The 20,400-nt window shown below is 36.1% G+C and overlaps 1 protein-coding gene across 9 annotated transcripts in view; it reads left to right on the top strand.

Annotated features, from left to right (window-relative positions):
* The window catches only part of TERB1 (telomere repeat binding bouquet formation protein 1), a 45,211-nt gene that overhangs the window by 10,064 nt on the left and 14,747 nt on the right, over positions 1 to 20,400 (top strand). For 4 of the 9 annotated variants that reach the window (XM_032326609.1, XM_032326608.1, XM_032326607.1 and 1 more), the window contains exons 2-12: positions 88 to 198; positions 387 to 515; positions 3,173 to 3,304; positions 4,002 to 4,062; positions 4,159 to 4,274; positions 4,374 to 4,496; positions 8,922 to 9,074; positions 9,714 to 9,845; positions 10,648 to 10,773; positions 11,835 to 11,992; positions 19,860 to 20,209. In XM_032326609.1, coding sequence (XP_032182500.1) covers positions 90 to 198; positions 387 to 515; positions 3,173 to 3,304; positions 4,002 to 4,062; positions 4,159 to 4,274; positions 4,374 to 4,496; positions 8,922 to 9,074; positions 9,714 to 9,845; positions 10,648 to 10,773; positions 11,835 to 11,992; positions 19,860 to 20,209 — 1,589 coding nt within the window. In that variant the 5' untranslated portion in view covers positions 88 to 89. Of the gene's footprint in view, positions 1 to 87; positions 199 to 386; positions 516 to 3,172; positions 3,305 to 4,001; positions 4,063 to 4,158; positions 4,275 to 4,373; positions 4,497 to 8,921; positions 9,075 to 9,713; positions 9,846 to 10,647; positions 10,774 to 11,834; positions 11,993 to 19,859; positions 20,210 to 20,400 lie in introns of those variants that run through there. The other 5 variants (XM_032326610.1, XM_032326615.1, XM_032326612.1 and 2 more) reach the window with 5 other exon arrangements.

Raw genomic sequence — 20,400 nt, 5'->3', positions numbered from 1 at the left:
AAAGATATATTTAGAAAGTGAAAATTAAATAGTTAGTTTTTGAAAGGAAACACTTGATTTAAAAAAAATGAAATTTTTGTTCTTCAGAAATGAAGACTGACCTGAACTTATTATTGGAGTGCCTGAAGTATCAAATGGACAACCCTTTCTCACAAAAGGAAGCTTTGGTTACTATTTTTTCAATTTGTCAACAAAACAGTAAGACATGATAGTGAATTTTTATCTGTGATTCTAGTTCTTTAGTATTGTGATAAATGAAATATGCATAGTTATTTCTTTTTAATTCAGTTACTCTACATGCTTTGTTACTATGTTTATGTGAATTATTTTCTCCTTAAGAGATTCATAATATCATTTATGTTTTGTTTTGTCTGCACACCCTATAGGTAATGCAGGTGTTTATTTTCGAGAAATTGGTGGTTTGATGTTTGTAAAAAATCTTGCAAAGTCAAGTAAACATAGCATGGTAAAAGAAGCAGCCTTATACACATTAGGAGCTGTTGCAGAACAAAATGGTAAAATATGAAAACTTCTTTTTCATTATCCTTCAAGCATTGTGCTATATTTTAACAAACCAATAAAACATAATTTTAGAATTAAGTTGCTTTTTTACATGTCTGGATAGTTTCATGCAGGTATTTTATTTTTTAAAATCCATGCATGCCAATTATTAACTAATGAAGGAACCAGTAAAATATGACAACTGTTTCGAAGGCAATGACAAAAAAACAACATAGGCCTTTGGCAATGCTGAAATAGATTTGTAAGTAGGCACATAACTGGTCAGTATCTGCAGGGCAACAGTGATTTGCATTCTACTGGCCGAAATGTTTTATATATCTATGGTCAAGAATAACCTGGGGCACCTGGGTAGTGCAGTTGGTTAAACGTCTGACTCTTGGTTTTGGCTTGGGTTGTGATCTCAGGGCTGTGAGATTGAGTCCTGTGTGGGGCTCCCTGTGAGATTCTCTCTCCGGCTTCCTCCGTCCCTCCTGCTCATGCATGCCTGTGCATGCTCTCTCTCTCTCAAAATAAATAAATAAATAATTTTTAAAAGGGAAACTTCTATTACTATCCGTTTTCTACAATTTATACAGATGTAGAATAGCCCAATGACAGTGAAAGACACAGATAATCTAGAAGGGTTTGCTAGGTGGGACATTCAGTAATCATTTAAAAATCTTTCACAGGGGCGCCTGGGTGGCTCAGTGGGTTAAGCCGCTGCCTTCGGCTCAGGTCATGATCTCAGAGTCCTGGGATCGAGTCCCGCATCGGGCTCTCTGCTCGGCGGAGAGCCTGCTTCCCTCTCTCTCTCTCTGCCTGCCTCTCCATCTACTTGTGATTTCTCTCTGTCAAATAAATAAATAAAATCTTTAAAAAAAAAGAAAAGAAAAAAAGAAAAAGAAAGAATTCTTGAGATGTTTAAAAAAAAAAAATCTTTCACAATTTTTCTTGTCATTAGTAGGAAACATTTTTTTCACTTTGTCTTCTACCGTGCATATCTTCTTTTTTTTTCTTTTTGTCATGCGAAAGTTCTTTATTTTTACAAAAGTAAAATTGATCATTCTTTCCCCTTTTTCCTTCTGGATTTTGAGTCATAGGAAAGTTTTCCATACTCTGAGATTCTAGGAAGCCACCCACATTGACTTTTGGTACTAGTATGGTTTTATTTTTTACTTTTATATTTTCCAGTTTCTTCTTCTTTATGTGGCAGTTCAGCTATTCTAACACGTCTTATTAAAAAGATCTTTTTCACATTGATTTGAGATGCTATTAGTGCTACATGAATTTGTATATGTGGTGGGTTTATCTCTGGTTTTTCTATTAAGTTCGTTCTATATATATCTAGGTGCTTGAATCAAAAGAGGAAGATAACCTCAAACATCTTATATATGGATAAGTGTACTCTGGGTATAGAAGTTCATGTTGGTAAAACATTTTCTTGTAATATACCCAAAATGAAGTTGAATCTAAAGTATTGTTTTGTCAAACAATTTTCTATTCTTAAATTTTCGTTCTTTTTTTTTTTTTTTAATGTGGAGCTTGAAATCATGACCCTGAGATAAAGACCTTTGCTGAGATCAGAGAGTCAAATGCTTAGCCTATTGAACCGCCTAAATTGCCCCTTAAATTATCATCCATACATATTTCTTCATCATTTGGTAGGAACCAAGTTGTATGCTAGTCATTGGGATAAATGAGACACTGTTCTTGCCTTTGAGAGAAAGTCTAATAACTGTTCTAAATACTGGATAAAATACAAATTATATCTCTGTGTTCAAATTATTATTTTTTTAAGAGTTTTATTTATTTTTTAAGTCTTTTTTTTTTTTTTTTTTGGTAATCTCTGCACCCAATGTAGAGCTCAGACTGATCACCCCTAAGATCAAGAGTTGCATACTCTTCCAATTGAGTGAGCCAGGTGCCCTCTCAAATTATTTTTTAAAAATTCTGTTTATTGTGTTAGTATCACACACATACATACATGCACACACAAAACCTTACTGTTAGATATCGTTTTTGCTTTTCGGAAAGATATTTTTGTTTCTAGAAAGTTCTTTAAAAATTGCACAAGTATCATTTGCCTATCTTCTAAAACAGGTTTCTGAATTAAAAAAATTTTTTTCTCTTGCTATATCTTGTTACTTACTTATCCCCTTAAATTTTTTTTCATATTTTATTTTTTCGTTTAGTAAGGTTTGGGTTTGGAGGGTTTTGTTTTTTGTTTTAAAGATTTTATTTATTTATTTGTGAGAGAGAGAGTGAGCATGCACAAGCAGGGTGAGTGGCAGGTGGAGGGAGAAGCAGGCTCCCTACTGAGCAGGGACCCCGATGTGGGACTTGATTCCAGGACCCCAGGATCATAACCTGAGCCAAAGGCAGATGCTTAACTGGCTGAGCCAGCCAGGTGTCCCTAGTTAGGTTTTTAAAGAAATTCTCAGAGATTGTGTACATGTTTTAGAGCCTCAGTCAAATACTTCTGATTAAGGCTTTTTTGGCCTGCTAATTGAGTAAGCATGTATCAGTTTGTCAGAAATTTTATTGCGTGACAGATAAATGTCAATGAAATGAGATCTTGAGAACTATCTGTTTGGCAACTTTATATTTTGTTCAACATATTTTAAAATTTATGCTAATCCATAGGAATTGAAATTATATTTTTATTTTTCAGTTTATTGTCAGCAGACTTTATGCACTTCAGAATTGTTTGAAGACTTAACTTGGTTCTTATCTAATGATGATTCAAACACAAATTTGAAAAGAATGTCTGTCTATGTTATTTTGGTTCTAGTTTCAAATAATAGTAAGTACATTCTTTAATGGTGTAGAAACATTTAAAAAAATAATAAATTGAAATAGTCTTTGTCCTTTTGTTCTATTCTTGATATCAGTGTCTTTTTTTTTTTTTTAAGTAGGCTCTATGCCAAGTGTGGAGCCCAGTGCAGAGCTTGAACTCACAACCCTGAGATCAAGAATCGTACACTTAAATGACTGAGCCACCCAGGCACCCTTATATGTGTCTTTTAAAAAATCTTACTAACTTCTGAGAACCACTAGCTTTAAAAAAATAGAATCACATATATTTGTTTGATATTTATTAATTACAAGAAATAGTAAATTGATTTGTGTTATTTAAATAACATTGAAAAGGAGCAGCTTTAAAAGAAGAAGAGGCATTTGATGATTAGTTTGGTTGATTTTCCACTGAGTTAGACATTTAGTTACAGTGTTTATTATATCAGCTAACAATGGTCTTAAATTTCATGTAGCTCTTAAATTTTGTTTATTTTTGGAGGAAATTTGAATGCTGTCATTCTCTGAGCATAGGTAATGTATAACCCTTCTTGCAGATTTTTATCTATTCTAATTCTGTGATACTTTGTAATACCTTAAAGTGATTAAAAGTTATTTATTAAAAAACTACTTAAATGTTTTTCATTTTTGCAAACTTATTTATAAACAAAAGTCATATTTGTGTATTATATGTCTGTCTTTTTAAGGGACAGGACAAACACTTGTAAGAGAAACAGGTTGTATTACAGTTCTGACACAGTTGTTCAGGTAAGAAAATAAAAAATATTTTGTTGTTATTCATTACTTAAGATTTTAACACATTTGTTTAATTTGCTTCTTCCTTTTTTTTTCCCCACCAAATAGGACAGTTCTTTCAAAATATGAGTTGAATTTGTTGGATGAAAATGCATTCCAGAGCTATCAGTTATGGTCTTCGGTTTGTAGTACTTTGTGTGTCTGTGTCAACAATCCTCAAAATGGTAATTATCTCAAATATTTAAATATAAAAACAAAATAAAAACATATGAGATGATATTTTACAAATATATTAAAACATTATTGACTTTGTGTCCTTTCAGATGAAAATCAAATGCTTTGCTGTTCACTTTTTCCACATGCTAATGACTGGCTAATAAATTGCGTCAAACCTGAGATAATTCGCCCTGTTTGCTCATTTATTGGACTCACTCTTGCAAATAACAGTAAGTATTCATTATTCTCTAGTTTTACTTGAAGATCCATAGTTCAAAGGATAACAAAAGCCTATTGAGTTAATTACTGAATTAATTGAATCAATGGAATAATTTTATTATAGTAAGTTGGGTCATTTTAGTTGCATTTAGACTATTACAGATAGGAAAATCTTGAAAGTAGACATTGTTAGGAAAATAATTGGGAAGATGGAGGTAGCAGCATAGTTTTGAATCCCCCCAGTTACCCTCAGAAAACAGAGCAACTAGATAGCAAAACTAAAACTCCACATGGCATGTTCTCTGATCACATATAATTAAATTAGAAATAAATAAAAAGAAAACTTCTAGAAAAGTCCCAAATGTCTGAAAATTAAACAACTCAGTGCTAAAAAAAAAAAAAAAGACTAAGGAAGAAAACCCTATAAACCCATGAATAAAAGAATAAGTCATGAAGAAATTAGAAATGTTTTTAACTGTATGATTATGAAAGCATAACATTAAAAAACTGCATTCCTAAAAATAAATAAATGAATGAATAAATGAAAAATTAAAAGCTGGGTTGCTGCAAAAGTAGTGTTTGGAGGGAAATTTATAGCACTGTACTTCGTATAAAGAAAGAAAGCAGCTCTCAAATCAATTATATTAGTTTCCACCTAGGAAACTAGAAAATAAATCAACTTAAACTCAGAGTAAAGAAGGAAATAATAAAGAGAAGATCAGAAATCAACACAATAGAAAAATAACAGAATGGGGAAAAATCAATGAAACCAGAACTAGTTCTTTAAAAAGATCAATGAAATGGATCCTTTAGCCACAATATAAAGAGAGAGGGCCCAAATTTCTAATATCAGGAATAAGAAGTGACATCTCTCTAGATCTTAAGAGATATTAAAAGGATAATAAAGGAATAATCAAAACAACTTTATGCAAACAACTAAATTTGACAACTTAAATTAATCTGATAAATTCTTTGAAAGACACAACCACCAAAGCTCACTCAGAAGAAATGGATAGCCTGAATGACGTCATATGTATTAAAGAAATTGAATTTATAGTTTAAAACCCTAGAACAGGAATTTCCAGGCCCTGATGGACTCACTGGTGAATTATGCCAAACATTTAAGGAAAATAAATTCTACATAAATTGCCAGGAAATGGAAGTAGAAGAAGCAAAACATTTCCCAACAGATTTTGATATTTTTATTTTATTTTATTTCGTTCTTTTTTTAAAAAAATTCTTTTATAGTAATCTCTAACCCAATATGGGGCTTGAACTCATGATTTAGGATCAAGAATTGCACGGGCGGGGCACGTGCGCATGCATGTGCATGAGCCACTGGGTGGCTCAGTGGGTTAAAGCCTCTGCCTTTGGCTCAGGTCATGGTCCCAGGGTCCTAGGATTGAGCCCCATGTCAGGCTCTCTGCTCAGTGGGAAGCCTGCTTCCTCCTCTCTCTCTGCCTGCCTCTCTGCCTACTTATGATCTTTGTCTGTCAAATAAATAAATAAAATCTTAAAAAAAAAAAAGAATTGCATGCTCTGTTGACTGAGTCATCAAGTCACATTTTAGCTCAGCATTATTCCCATACTGAAACTTGAAAAAGACCTTAAAAGAATACTATAGGTCAATATCCTTTATGAATATAGTTGCATAAATCCTTAACAAAACATTAACAGTCAGGAGTGCCTGGCTGATTCAGTCTATAGAGCATGTGGCTCTTGATCTTGGGGTCATGAGTTTAAGCCCCACGTTGGGTGCAGACCTTACTTAAAGAAATTTGAAAAAAAATTTATAATTAAAATTTTAAAATCCAGTAGTATATAAAAAGAATAATATGTTATGACCAAGTGGCATTTATCCTAGGAATGCAGGATTGGTTGAACATTGGGAAATTCACCATATTCACAGGCTATGACAGAAATAAACTATATAATAATCTATAAGGATGCAAGGAAATCTTTTCACATAGTTCAATATATATTCGTGACAAAAGCTTTTGGTAAACTAGGAATAGATAGAACTTCTCAGTGTGGTAGAGGGTCTCTACAAAACACAGCTAGCATATTCAATGGTGAAAGACTTAATGTGCCCCCCACTAGCCCCAAGACTGGAAAAAAACAAGGATGACCACTCCCACTACTTAAAAATTTTACTGGGTGTTTAAGCAGATGAAATAAGTCAAGAAAATAAAAGGCATAGAGATTAAAAAGGAAAATGAAAATACAATATTATAAAATATATAGAGAACTCCTACAAATTGGTAGGACAAATAACAATCTAATGATTAAAGAAATGAGCAAGATTTGGACAAATACATCACCGAAGGTGATGTGAATATTAAATTGTGAATAAGCAATGAAAAGTTTTTTGAAAAGATGCTCAGGGGCGCCTGGGTGGCTCAGTGGGTTAAGCCACTGCCTTCAGCTCGGGTCATGATCTCGGGGTCCCGGGATCGAGTCCCGCATCGGGCTCTCTGTTCAGCAGGGAGCCTGCTTCCTCCTCTCTCTCTCTCTGCCTGCCTCTCTGCCTACTTGTGATCTCTGTCTGTCAAATAAATAAATAAAATCTTTAAAAAAAAAAAAAGAAGCTCAAAATCGTTAATCATCAGAGAAAACCAAACTAAAACCCCAAGAATACCAGTACACACTCATGCCATGCCTACAGTCAGAAAGGCTAGTAATATTAAATGTTGATGAGGATGTGGAGCAACTAGAACTTTCTCACACATTGTTTGTGTGTACCTTTATTCACATATTTAAAGCAAATAGTCATGCTTCTCATGCAAAGGAACATATCTCTATAATTCCAAAAATTGGATTCTCTTTCCATGATGCTTTGACATTTCCTTTTTCTTTAAAAGTCAGCTTGATATAGTAATAATTTTAGGACTCTTAGCAAACTGGTATGAAATATCAGTTAGATAAAATCTGAAATATTCAGTGTACAGTGTACAAGGATGTTCTTATGCTTATAAGCCTGAATTTTTATTACATAGGCTATTACCAGAAACTGTGGTAACACAGTGCTATTTTTATCTAAGCATTTAAAGATACTTCTTTTTTCAGGAGTTGTTTTTTTTTTTTTTTAATGAAAATACTTTGCAGAAAAGAAACCTGTTGTGGAGTCTCCATAATATTGAAAATGTTTGCTTATCCTTCAGTAACATTTCCTAACAGTTCCCTTCCCAGGTGTAGAAAATTCTGAACCTGATGTTTTTTTTAAATACATATTTTTAAAATATTTATATATTTAATTGAAAGAGAGAGTACAAGAAGGAAGGGCAGAGGGGAAAGAGAGAGAATCCTAAGCAGACTCTGCACTGAGCCTGGAGCCTGACACAGGGCTTGATCTCACAACCCTGAGATCATTACCTGAGCTGAATTCAGTAGTCAGAGGCTTAACCTGCTACACCACCCAGGTGTCCCTGAACTTGATGGTTTATTTTAGATTAAGATCTTTATGTTTTATCAAACAGTGTAAAAAGTAATTTTTTCATCTAAATCATCTTGGCTTAGGGTACCTGGGTGGCTCAGTTGGTTAAGTGCCTGCCTTCGGCTTAGGTCATGATCTGAGAATTCTTGGATCAAGTCCTGCCGAGCAGGGAGCCTTCTTCTCTCCCTGTCCCTCATCCCACTTGTACTCTTTCTTTTGTGCTTTCTCAAATAAGTAAAATCTTAAAAAAAAATAATCTTGGCTCAATTTGTGATACTAGGTAGACTGGGAAGATTTGTGGCAGAATTATAATCACTAATCCATGTATCCATTTGTTATAAACCTACTGCTGTATAGAGGCTGTGAAGACTATTGAATGCACAGACCCATGAGATACTCTCCCATCAGAACGATTTTCAACAGCAAAACAAGACACTTCAAACTCAAAAAAATGTATTTTTCACTGAGACTTTGCTTGGAATAGTTGTTATAATTTTATATTATAAGAAGTAAAAGAAATAGGCTTTAAAAAGATGGAAAAAATATGTGTTCCTTTGGAATAATTACTTTGCCCTTTGTAGATTCAAGCAATCTAAGGAATGAGTAAATGTTGGAATTCAGAAAATAGGCAGCTTGCTAATTGCTATACCAAACTAAATGAATGAAGTTATTCTTCATAGCTCTATTGAAGAACTTTGAATTTACTAATGTCATTCTTGCAAAATATACTAATTCTTGCTAAATGAAACAAAAAACATATCTAACACACAGGAAACACTGTACTGTGTATGTGCTTGGTATAAAAGTTTGTTCCTTACCTAAGTGAATGACCCATTTTATGATTATATGCATAGGTAAAGATTGGACTTTTCATTCTTTAATTTGGGGATTTTTAGTATTTGAAAAAGTCATATCAGTGTCATATTTAGTGTAATTTAATTGAATGGAACCATACGCTTGTCTTGTTTGAGGTATTAATAGTTTTGCTACTTTATTTCTTAAGCATATGTTCAGAAATACTTTATATCTGTGGGTGGACTGGATGTGTTGTCTCAAGTTCTTGTGCAACTGGAATCAGATTCACACAAGACTCTTTCCAGTGCTAAGCTTGCAGTCGTGGTGACAAAGACAGTGGATGCGTGTATTGCTGATAATCGTGAGTGAACATACTTAGTAATTTTTCTACAATTGAGTTTTGTTTGAATTCAGCATGGTGAGTGTTGAAATGATAGGCTGAACACAAATATAGGCTGGACTTCCCATCTCTCACAGCGGGAGGGAATCGTAAAAATTATCTAGTCCAACTTCTTATTTTCATGTGGAGATTATGACTTCCCTAAGGGTTCAAATTAAAGTCTTCTGACTTCAAGTCTAATGAAAGAACAAGATAAAATTCTATCGTTTCTAAACTTCTGTTTCACTGAAAGAGCAATATTAAATGAAAAGCTTTAAGTGAGAAATGAAGGGACATCTTGGAAACATAAGCAACAAAAACATAAACATGGAAAACCCAATTTATAGATTTTTAAAAATTGCATAAAGAATTAAGGTATACCTCTTTCTGAAAAGTATGAAGTCTGACTCACCAAGCCATAACTAGGTTTAAGAGGGCTATATAAGCCATTATCTTATTATAATACATTTATTTATATTTACATATACATATGCATATAGATGAGATGGGAATATTAGATATTATATTGGCATGATATTCTTCTTCTTCCATAAGATCTGACAAATAGCATATATATAGTTTTAAGCTTATACTTTTTTCCCCCCTATTTTTTACTGATAGCTACTTTTGGAGTAATACTATCCAAGTATCAGATTGTTTCAAAACTTCTGACATTACTGCTTCATGAAAGTCTGGATTCAGGAGAAAAATTTAGCATCATACTTACTCTTGGTCATTGCACAGAAGATTGTGGTTAGTATTGAATTTAATTAGTGTGCTTATTAAAACAGTGGAGTGGAAATCCACTTATTCCCCCCCTTATTGTCATATGGGAGGCTTGAAAGTACTGCCTTTCTGTAAGTCGTTCAGGCCCAAACCTGTCATTTTGCTCCTCATCCTTCTTCATCCATATCCTTCCTTATCCCTTTCTGTCCAGGTCCAGTTTAGGCCCTCAGCCCCTCAACATCTTTCACCAATGAAATTGGAAGAGATTTCTCCTTGTGTTCCTCCTCTCCTGTCTCTATTTTTTTTTTTTTTTAAGAGGGGCAGGATAGGGAGGAGGAGGAGGAGAGAGAATCTTATGCAGGTTCCATACCGAGCTTGGAGCCCGATGTGGGTCTCCATCTCAGAATCCTGAGGTCATGACCTGAGCCCAAATCAAGAGTTAGATGCTTAACCAACTGAGTCACCCAGGTGCTCTGGATTTATTCTAAATTTTAAAATTTTTTATATTTTTTATTGAGGCTTAATCTGAAAACTGTATATTTTTTTGTTTTCAACTATACCTTTTTTTAAACCAGGTATGGGCTACTTTTTTACTCTCCTGAAGTATGGCTACTCAGTGGCTGTATTTCAAACATCATCACTTTATGAGACAGGTATTTTTATGTTAGAAGATTATTTTCTAAATGGAAAATACTTTGAAACTATTTTTTTTTACTCTCTTAAGATTTAAACAATGTTCATAATTATCACAGAGAATTATGACCTTATGCAGATAGTTTATGAAAAAATAACATAACTGTTTTCTACTTTGATTTTTGATGTTTTCCAGAGGAGAATCAGTATGATCTTTTTAAAAACAATGGGCTTCCACTCATGATACAAGCCTTAACTGAATCGCAGAGTGAGGAACTAAACAAAGCTGCCACTTTTGTGCTTCACAATTGTAAAAAAATTAGTAAGTTTATTGTTACTTTAAAAAAAATACGGAAGTTTATGAAGGGAAATTTATATCTGCTTTGGTGAGCCCAATCCTTTGGGCTCCCAGGCTCTTCTTAATTTGAAAAGTGGAATATATAATTTGGACATGACAACAAGAGTATTTCAGCCTTTAACCCTATCTGGAAGAGAGCAACAGTATAGCAATATGGACAATTTAGTTGTAGGAATTAAATTTGAGGCCTACAGGTGACTTAAGGTTAAATTATAATACAAAATACATTTGTTTATTTACTTAAAAAAATGTTTGAGTGACTATTATTTGCCAGGCACTGTGCTAGGTTTCAGGGATACAGTGATTAGAAACAACACTCAGCACTCATAGAGCTTCATTTAACTAGATAAATAGTCCTTGAATAATCTAAAAAATGAATGAATTGTTCTGTATTAACTGAAGGGTTAGGAATGGATGGAGCATAGATTTTAGCATATAACAAAGGACTGTGACCTAGACTTGGAGCAGAAGAGGTTTCGGAGGAAATGATTGTTGAGCTGAGAACTGAATGTATAGTGTTAACTAGGTCAGCCATAAGCAACAGTGAGGCACAAAGACCCTATGATAGGAGGGAACATGCATTGAAGAAATGATGGCCACTGAATTGGCCTTTGTGGAAGAAAAATTGCTGCTGTGGTATATAAAAAGAAAACTTAAAAGATTAAAGGAAGGAGCTGCTTTATGAAAACTGTTAAAAAAAACCCCAAACCTAAAACCAGTATCCACATACCTGGGGATGTTTATGTACCCGACATAACATATTTTCATGATGTTCTTTCTCTTATAGCTCTGATGAGTAAAGTCTAATTTATGACTGGGGCTTGGACTTCTGCCATGCACTTGCTTTCCATTTATTTTCAGTACCACCTAGATAGTTAAGGTAGTCTACATGGGCAAAATTTAGAGAGGTGGATGTGGGGTATGAGGTAGTCCTTATTTAAAGTGTTAGAATTACATTTAAAGTGTCAGAAAAAACCCATTTCTAGTAATGAATAAATTCACTATTTTTTTCCCATATTACAAAGCTGAGAAATTATCTCTAAGTCTAGGAGAATATTCTTTTGATGAAAATGAAGAACAATTAAAAGACATAAATATGAAAGAGAAGAATCTTGAAGAGTACTGGAAGAAAGCAAAGGAAATTCTACACAGAATAGAACAGCTTGAAAGAGAAAGAAATGAGGTTGGCTTTTTTGTTTCAAAGAATATAAAACTTTTTTCAAGTATTTTTCTACAATAGAGGTTGGAGGGTAAAAAATTTTTCTTGCTAAATTATTTTTTATATTTTAATGTTTTTTTTTTTTTTTTAAAGATTTATTCTAGGGGCTTCTGGGTGGCTCAGTCATTAACAATCTGCCTTCAGCTCAGGTCATGATCCAGGGTCCTGGGATCCAGCCCCGCATCAGGTTCCCTGATCAGCAGAAGGCCTGCTTCTCCCTCTCCCTCTCCCCCTGCTTGTGTTCCCTCTCTCTGTGTCTCTCTCTGTCAAGTAAATAAAAATCTTTTTTTAATAAGTCTTAAAAAAAGATTGGGGGCACTTGCGTGACTCAATGGGTTAAGTCTCTGCCTTTGACTCAGGTCATGATCTCAGGGTCCTGGGATCGAGCCCCGCATTGGGCAGTCTGCTCAGCAGGGAGCCTGCTTTCCCCTCTTTCTCTGCCTGCCTTTCTGCCTACTTGTGATATCTCTCTCTTTCTATCAAATAAATAATTTTTTTTAAATCTTAAAAAAAGATTTATTCTAGTAAAAGAGTGAGGTTGTGAGTGGGGGGAGGGACAGAAGGGGAGGGAGAACCTCAAGCAGACTCCCTGCTGAGCATAGAGCCTGACATAGGGCTCAAACCCACGACCCAGAGATCATGACCTAAGCCAAAATCAAGAGTATGATGCTTAACCGACTGAACCACCAGATTTTAATGGTTTCAAATTTAAAATTCAGTTGATACTTGAGAAACCATCTTTGAACATGGGGGGAAAAACATTTTTAAAAGGTGGAAATGGGGGGCGCCTGGGTGGCTCAGTGGGTTAAGCCGCTGCCTTCGGCTCAGGTCATGATCTCAGGGTCCTGGGATTGAGTCCCACATCAGGTTCTCTGCTCAGCAGGGAGCCTGCTTCCCTCTCTCTCTCTGCCTGCCTCTCCATCTACTTGTGATTTCTCTCTATCAAATAAATAAATAAAATCTTTAAAAAAAAAAAAAGGTGGGGGCACCTGGGTGGCTCAGTGGGTTAAGCCGCTGCCTTCGGCTCAGGTCATGATCTCAGGGTCCTGGGATCGAGTCCCGCATCGGGTTCTCTGCTCCGCAGGGAGCCTGCTTCCTCCTCTCTCTCTCTCTGCCTGCCTCTCTGCCTACTTGTGATCTCTCTGTGTCAAATGAATAAATAAAAAATCTTTAAAAAAAAAAAAAGGTGGAAATGGGGCCCCTGGGTGGCTTAGTTAGTCAAGGAGCTGCTTTTGGCTCAGGTTATGATCCCAAAGTACTGGGATTGAGTCCCACATCAAGCTCCCTGCTCACGGGAGAGCCTGCTTCTCCTCCCTCTGCCTACTGCTCTGCCTACTTGAGTATTCTCTATCTCTCTGTCAAATAAATAAAATCTTTAAAAAAAAATTAAAAGTGGAAATGACTGAAAAAATAAGAGACCTCGTAGATAGAGATCTAAGGTTTGTATAATAAGAGAGAAGGGAAGGAGAGGTATTAATTTCTCTCTTTACATATATGTATATGTACATGTATATGTATCAGTATTTTTTTCTGTGTATGTACACTTAGTGTCTCTGTATGTGCATGCATTTTTGTTTTTATTTTTTGAAGAGTTTTAAAAATTTATTTACTTGACAAAGAGCTAGAGCACAAGCAGGTGGAGTGGCAGGCAGAAGGAGAGGGAGAAGCAGGCTCCCTGCTGAACACAGAGCCCGACGTGGGGCTCAATCCCAGGATCCTGGGATCATGACCCAAGCCGAAGGCAGATGCCTAACTGACTGAGCCATCCAGACACCCCTATTTTTATTTTTACTTATTTTATTTATTTCTTAAGTAGGCTCCAGCCCCAGTGTGGAGCCCAACACAAGGCTTGAACCCATAACCCTTAGATCAAGATCTGAGCTGAGGTCAAGAGTTGGATGCTCAACTGACTGAGCCACCCAGCCGCCCCTGTGCATACGTTTATAAAAATAAAAGCATAGTGCTCAGCTTAGTATGATGGTATAGTAATTTCATTCTTTTAAATGACTAATATTCATTATTTTAGAGGATTATAATTTTATTTAACTAGTCTTTTGTTAAGGGACATTAAGATTATATTCGATTTGAATATAGTTGAATATATTCAAATATTTCAATTTGAATATAGTTGTCAGACCAGTGCTGACAACTCTAGAATAAACATCTTGCTACATATATATATGTATATATACATATATATATACATATATACTTTACTGAGATATAAATCACATTCAATTCCATTGACCTGTTTAAAGTATACATTTCATTGGTTTTTAGTATACTCCTAGAATTGTACAACCATTATCACAACCAACCTTAGAATATTTTTATCACCCCAAAAAGAAATCCCATGCCTTTTAGCAGTCACTGTTCCTGTTTCTCCCATCCATTGTCCATTCTCCACACCTCCCCAGCCTAGGCAACCATAAACTACTCTTAGTTGCTTATTCTGGACTTCTTATATAAATTGAATCATATAACATGTGGGTTTTTGTGACTGGTTTCCTTTATTTAGCATAATGTTTGCAAGGTTTATACATGTTTATATCAGTATTTCATTCTTTTTAAAAAAATCTTTATTGAGATACAGTTCACTTGGAATTTATAGTTCATTTTGCCCATTTAAAGTATGGTTCAGGGGCGCCTGGGTGGCTCAGTGGGTTAAGCCGCTGCCTTCGGCTCAGGTCATGATCTCATGGTCTTGGGATCGAGTCCTGCATTGGGCTCTCTGCTCAGCAGGGAGCCTGTTCCCTCTCTCTCTCTCTCTCTGCCTGCCTCTCCATCTACTTGTGATTTCTCTCTGTCAAATAAATAAATAAAATCTTTAAAAAAATAAAATAAAATAAAATAAAAAATTTTAAAGTATGGTTCAGTAGTGTTTAGTATATTTATAGTTATGTGTAACTATAGTCATTTTTAGAATATTTTCATAAAATGTTTCCTTGTGTCCTTTTGTAGACAGTCCTATTCCCTGTCTTCAGGCACAGGCAGTCATTGATCTGTTATCTGTCACTAGTTCTCTTTTTCTATAATTTCACATAAATGGAATTATAAATTTTTTATTTTTTTTTAAGATTTTATTTATTTATTTATTTGAGAGTGTGGGGGGGGATCAGAGCGAGAAGCAGACTCCCCGTAGACCTAGGAGCCCAATGTGGGACTCGATCCCAGGACTCCAAGGTCATGACCTGAGCTGAAGGCAGTTGCTTAACCAACTGAGCCACCCAGGCGTTTTTTTTAAAAAAGATCTTATTTATTTATTTGACAGAGAGATACACAGCTAGAGAGGGAACACAAGCAGGGGGAGTGGGAGAGAGAGAAGCAGGCCTCCAGCTGAGCAGGAAACCCAATGCAGGCTTGGATCCCAGGACCCTGGGATCATGACCTGAGCCGCAGGCAGATGCCGAACAACTGAGCCACCCAGGTGTCCCGGCATTATATGTTATATAATCTTTTGTGTTTGACTTCTTTTACTTAATGTGTAATGTATTTGAGATCCACCAATGTTGTTTTTTCAATATTTGCTCATTTTTATGGCAGACTGAATATTCCCTAGTATGGATGTACTACAACTTTGATTCACCAATTGATGGTTATGTGGATTGCTTCTAGATCTTGGCCATTGTGAATAATGTAGCTCTGAACATTGGGTTGCACTTCTTTTTGTGAGATTTGCATTTTTATTTCTCTTGGGTAAATACCTAGGAGTGAAATCATTGGACAATTACACCTTAAAGAAATTATGGACCTCTCTCATAGTGCATCTACTTTTACTTGCCACCACTCAAACAACAGAACACCAAAAGGAGAAAAAGTCTCTTCTTCCTCTGGCAGTCTTGTATTGTTCTTCCAGCACTTGCTATTAACAGAGACTAACATCAGTGCTAGCTGTAGAATAGCAGTCCATTGAGTCTAGTTTCAGTTTTGCAATGTAGGGCAAGGAAGCTTGGGATGGATTTTGAGGAGCAATAAATTAATCACTAGTACATCCGGTAGGCCAAGTATACAACCGTTACTGTTACCCTGGGATATGCCTTTACCATCATCTCATAGATGCTCTTTTTATCCTTCCTGCTTTGATTTCCTCTTTCTTGGAGTCCATGTCATCCTCTTTTTTCTACATTTAAGGAAGTGTTCTCATATTTACTTTTTAAACAAATATGTTTTTCACTTCTGCTATCATATTTATAGTTACCAAAGCCTCTTTTTTCACTCCATTTAAATGATCTTACTCTTATTTCATGGACTTAAGACATCATTGGCATTCTTCTCTTAAATATATCAATGATAATTTTCTTTTTAAAAAATTTTTATTTATTTATTTGAAAGAGAGAGAGCATGAGTGGAGGAAGAGGGGGAGAGAGGTAGAGAAGCAGACTCCCCATTGAGCCCAGAGCCCGATGACACAGGGCTCAGTCCCCAAATCCTGAGATCATGACCTGCATCAAAACTAAGAGTAGGCCACTTAACCAACTGAGCCACCCAGGTGCCCCTCAGTGATAATTTTCAGTACTTTTTTATTTCTTCTAGGGCACCTGCGTGGCTCATTCAGTTGAGTGTCCTGGGTCCTGAGATCAAGCCCCACGTCAGGCTCCACGCTCCACAGGGAGACTGTCTCCCTCTCCCTCTGCCCCTCCCCCTGCTCATGTGAGCACTCTGTTTCTCACTTTCTCTCTCCCTCCCTCTCTCAAATAAATCTTTCAAAAAAATTTTTTTTTCTTCCTAACCCATCTTTTTCCTTTGAGCTCCCTTGCTTGCTTGCTTGCTTGCTTGCTTTCTGACCCTCTTTTTCCCTCTTTTTCTTTCCGTCCCTCCCTCTCTTTCCCTCCCTCTCTTCCCTTCCTTCCTTGGTCTCTAGCTTTCTTCATATTTCTGGCAGTCTTTGTTTGCTACTCATATTTAAGAGTCAGATACTGAAAGTCTTTCTGAAAATTTGTTGATGATGGATTCTCATAGGTTTAGTCAGGTCATTTTGGGGCAGAACCTCCAATGTCTAATCTCCTGCCTAGAGATTGTCAACCATTTTTCTGGAATCAAAATGGGAGAAGAGAGCGTGTGGGTCTTAGTATTCAGTATGTGAATACTTGCTTAGATATGTTTCTTTAGTATTCTGCTTTCAGCTTTGTTTGGTGTCCTCCAGTGTAGAAACTATTTTTTATCCCTTCCAGAGATTCAAACTTCCCCTTTCACCTGGGGAAGGAGGGGACCTTCTGGTGTCTGTCAACTGCTTATTAAGTGTGTATATATGGGGGGTCGAGATCTAATAAGGCAACTTTTTTTTTTTTTTTTTTATTAAGTAGACTCCACACCCAGCCTGGAGCCCAGTGCTGGGTCTGAACTAAAAATCCTGAGATCAAGACCTGAGCTGAGATCCAGGTTGGACACTCAACCGACTGAGCCACCCAGGCATCCCTGTAATCCAACTGTTTCTTAAACAGACTTTCATCCAGTCTTCCTATTTTTAGCCCCATCTTCATCCCATGTTCTAGAGGTTCGAACCCCTCCAATTCCCAAGCCTTTTGAGAGTTTGGCAGCCCATCCTAGGTAGTTTCTTAGCTTTTCTGATGGTCAGCTTTGAATTCAGCTTTATCAAGACTGCTAAGTAGGTTATCATTCACCTACATGCTCTCCAATTTCCAAACTTGTATTGCCTTTATTTCTTCTTTCATTTCTCCTTGTCCTTGTGGATTTATGTCTTTTTGAAAACTGTTCTTTAATTGGTTTTCTTGGAAGGACCAAAAATAAATAGTGTTGTTAAATTCATCATATTTACCGAAAGCCCTCTTTGTTTGTTTGCCTATTTACTTATCTCTCTATATTTAAAAAAATTTTTTTTAATGGCACCTGGGTGGCTCAGTCCATTAAGCATCTGCCTTTGACTCAGGTCATGATCCCAGGGTCCTGGGATTGAGCCCCTTATTGGTCTCCCTGCTCAGTGGAGAGCCTGATTTTCCCTCTCCTTCTGCCCCTCCACTCCTAGGTTATGTGTGTGCCCATGCCCGTGCCTGCACTCTCTTTCTCTCGTTCTTGCTCTCTCTCAAATAAATAAAATCCTTTTAAAAAAATTTTTTAAAGGATTTTATTTATTTGAGAGAGAGAGAGAGAAAGCGAGCATGAAAGGGGCAAGGGGCAGAGGGAGAAGCTGGCTCCCTGGTGAGCAGAGGGCCTGATGTGGGACTTGATCCTGGGACTCCAGGATCATGACCTGAGCCGAAGGCAGTTGTTTAACCCACTGAGCCACCCAGATGTCCTCCTTTAAAAAATTTTTAAAGGGGCGCCTGGGTGACTCAGTGGGTTAAGCCTCTGCCTTCGGCTCGGGTGATCTCAGGGTCCTGGGATGGAGCCCTACATGAGGCTCTCTGCTCAGCAGGGAGCCTGCTTCTCCCTCCCCCTCTGCCTGCCTCTCTGCCTACTTGTGATCGCTCTCTCTCTGTCAAATAAATAAAAATCTTAAAAAAAATTTTTTCTTTAAAGATTTATTATTTTAGAGAAAGAGAAAGTTTCGGGGGTGGGGCAGAAGGAGAGGGAGAGAGAATTCCAAACAGATTCCTTGCTGAGTGTGGGACCTACCCAGGACTCAGTCTGAGAACCCTGAGATAACCAAGAGAGCTGAAATCAAGAGTTGGATGCCCAACTGGCTGAGCCACACAGGCACACCCCTAAGGAAAAAAAAGTTTTTTTTAAAGTGGGCTCCATGCCCAATGTGGGGTTTGGACTCAGGACCCTGAGATCAAGAGTTACATGTTCTACCAACTGAGCCTGCCAGGTACCTGCTTTATTCTTTACTTACAGTTGGAGAACAGTTTTTTGGTGGATCTCTCTTATGAGCATGTAGGTTATTTCCAACTTTTGGCAATTACAAACAGTGTTGCAGTTAATAACATTAACATTTTGCATTTACCTGAGTACTTTCACATAAAAGTAAGATGTGCTTACCTTTACACGAGTATACCTATAGGATTTTTTTTGAAGATATGCACAGCTTTTATTTTAAAAGATACTGTCAAATTATTTCTCTATAGAGGTTGTACAATTTATACTCCCACCCGTAAATGTATAAGACTGTTTCCATGTGCCCTTTTGATCTTTGCCAGTTTCCTAGATGAATGCTGTCTCTGTGTGGCTTTATTTCTCTTATTCCAAGTGGGATGGAGCATTTTTTCATATATTTAAGAGCTATTTATATTTCCTTTCCTGTTAACTGTTCATCTCCTTTTCCTATTTTTCTACACTATCATTAATCTTTTTCATATTTCATTGTAGCAGCTTTTTACAAATGTAAATAGAAAAATCATACCCCAAGACATAACATACATGTTCTTTGTGCATAACATACATATTCTTTGTGTTGAATATCATTTGGCTTCTGGCCCTTTTTTCTTCTGAGTTCCTCCCCCACCCACCCACATTGTTCTTGGTCTGTAGCAGAATTTTGAAAAAATATTTTGGTTTTTTCTTTTATGATTTTTTTATTCTTTGTGATATTTAGAAAAGTCTTCTTCCCCTTAATAGTGTTAAAATACTGTTTTCTTTTTTAAAACAATCATTGCATTTTTTTACAAAACAATATTTAGCTCATTTTGACTTTATTTTTGTGTAAATTCTGAGATAGGGATCCAATTTATTTTTTCCCCAGATGACTACCCAGTTGTCCCCAGATCATTTATTAAATATATTCCTTTTTCTTCTAATGTAAATAGTCCCATTTACTATGTATATTCTATTGGCAGTCATGAACTTTCCCTACATTATTTAAAGAGAGTGTAAATTGAATTATAAAGCAAATGGATTATTTTGAGATTCTTCACTTGTCATTTTTACATTATAGGAAAAACTACAAAGAGAAAAAGATAAGCATAATGTTTCATCTATGAACATAAATATTCAAAATACATTGAAACACCTCCATGCCAATAGTATTGGCAGAGGTCCTACAGCAGAAGATAAAGATAAAAGCAAGTCTAGAAAGCTTCAGAGTTACCAATCCCATGGAGTTCTGTCTACAGCATGTACAAATGATCACCAAATGAAGACCCTGTTAAAGAGTGCAAATCCAGTTACTGCTTGTTATAGGGAGAGTGGGCAAAATAAGAATTTATGTAAAGCCAATTCAAGCTATAATCAAAATCTACAGGAAGGAACAACTTTTGAAAAAAAGAATTCTGTTTCTCAATCAAGGTATAGTTTAATAATTGTTTCTAACTTTTATGTATTTATTCAAGTATTCTTTTGTGCAGTACTCTGTGCCACTCTGTTAAACCCTCGGATACAGAAATGATAAAATATGGTCTTGGGAGGACTCTGAATGGAAATGTTGAGAATGGAGTTTGCATGGGAAGGTATAGGCCAGTTCAATAGGGCCTTGAATT

Source organism: Mustela erminea, chromosome 19 (genome assembly GCF_009829155.1).
Source record: "Mustela erminea isolate mMusErm1 chromosome 19, mMusErm1.Pri, whole genome shotgun sequence".
Lineage (NCBI taxonomy): Eukaryota > Metazoa > Chordata > Mammalia > Carnivora > Mustelidae > Mustela > Mustela erminea.
Note: the sequence above shows the minus strand (reverse complement) of the source record. Positions and strands in the feature narration are given on the sequence as shown.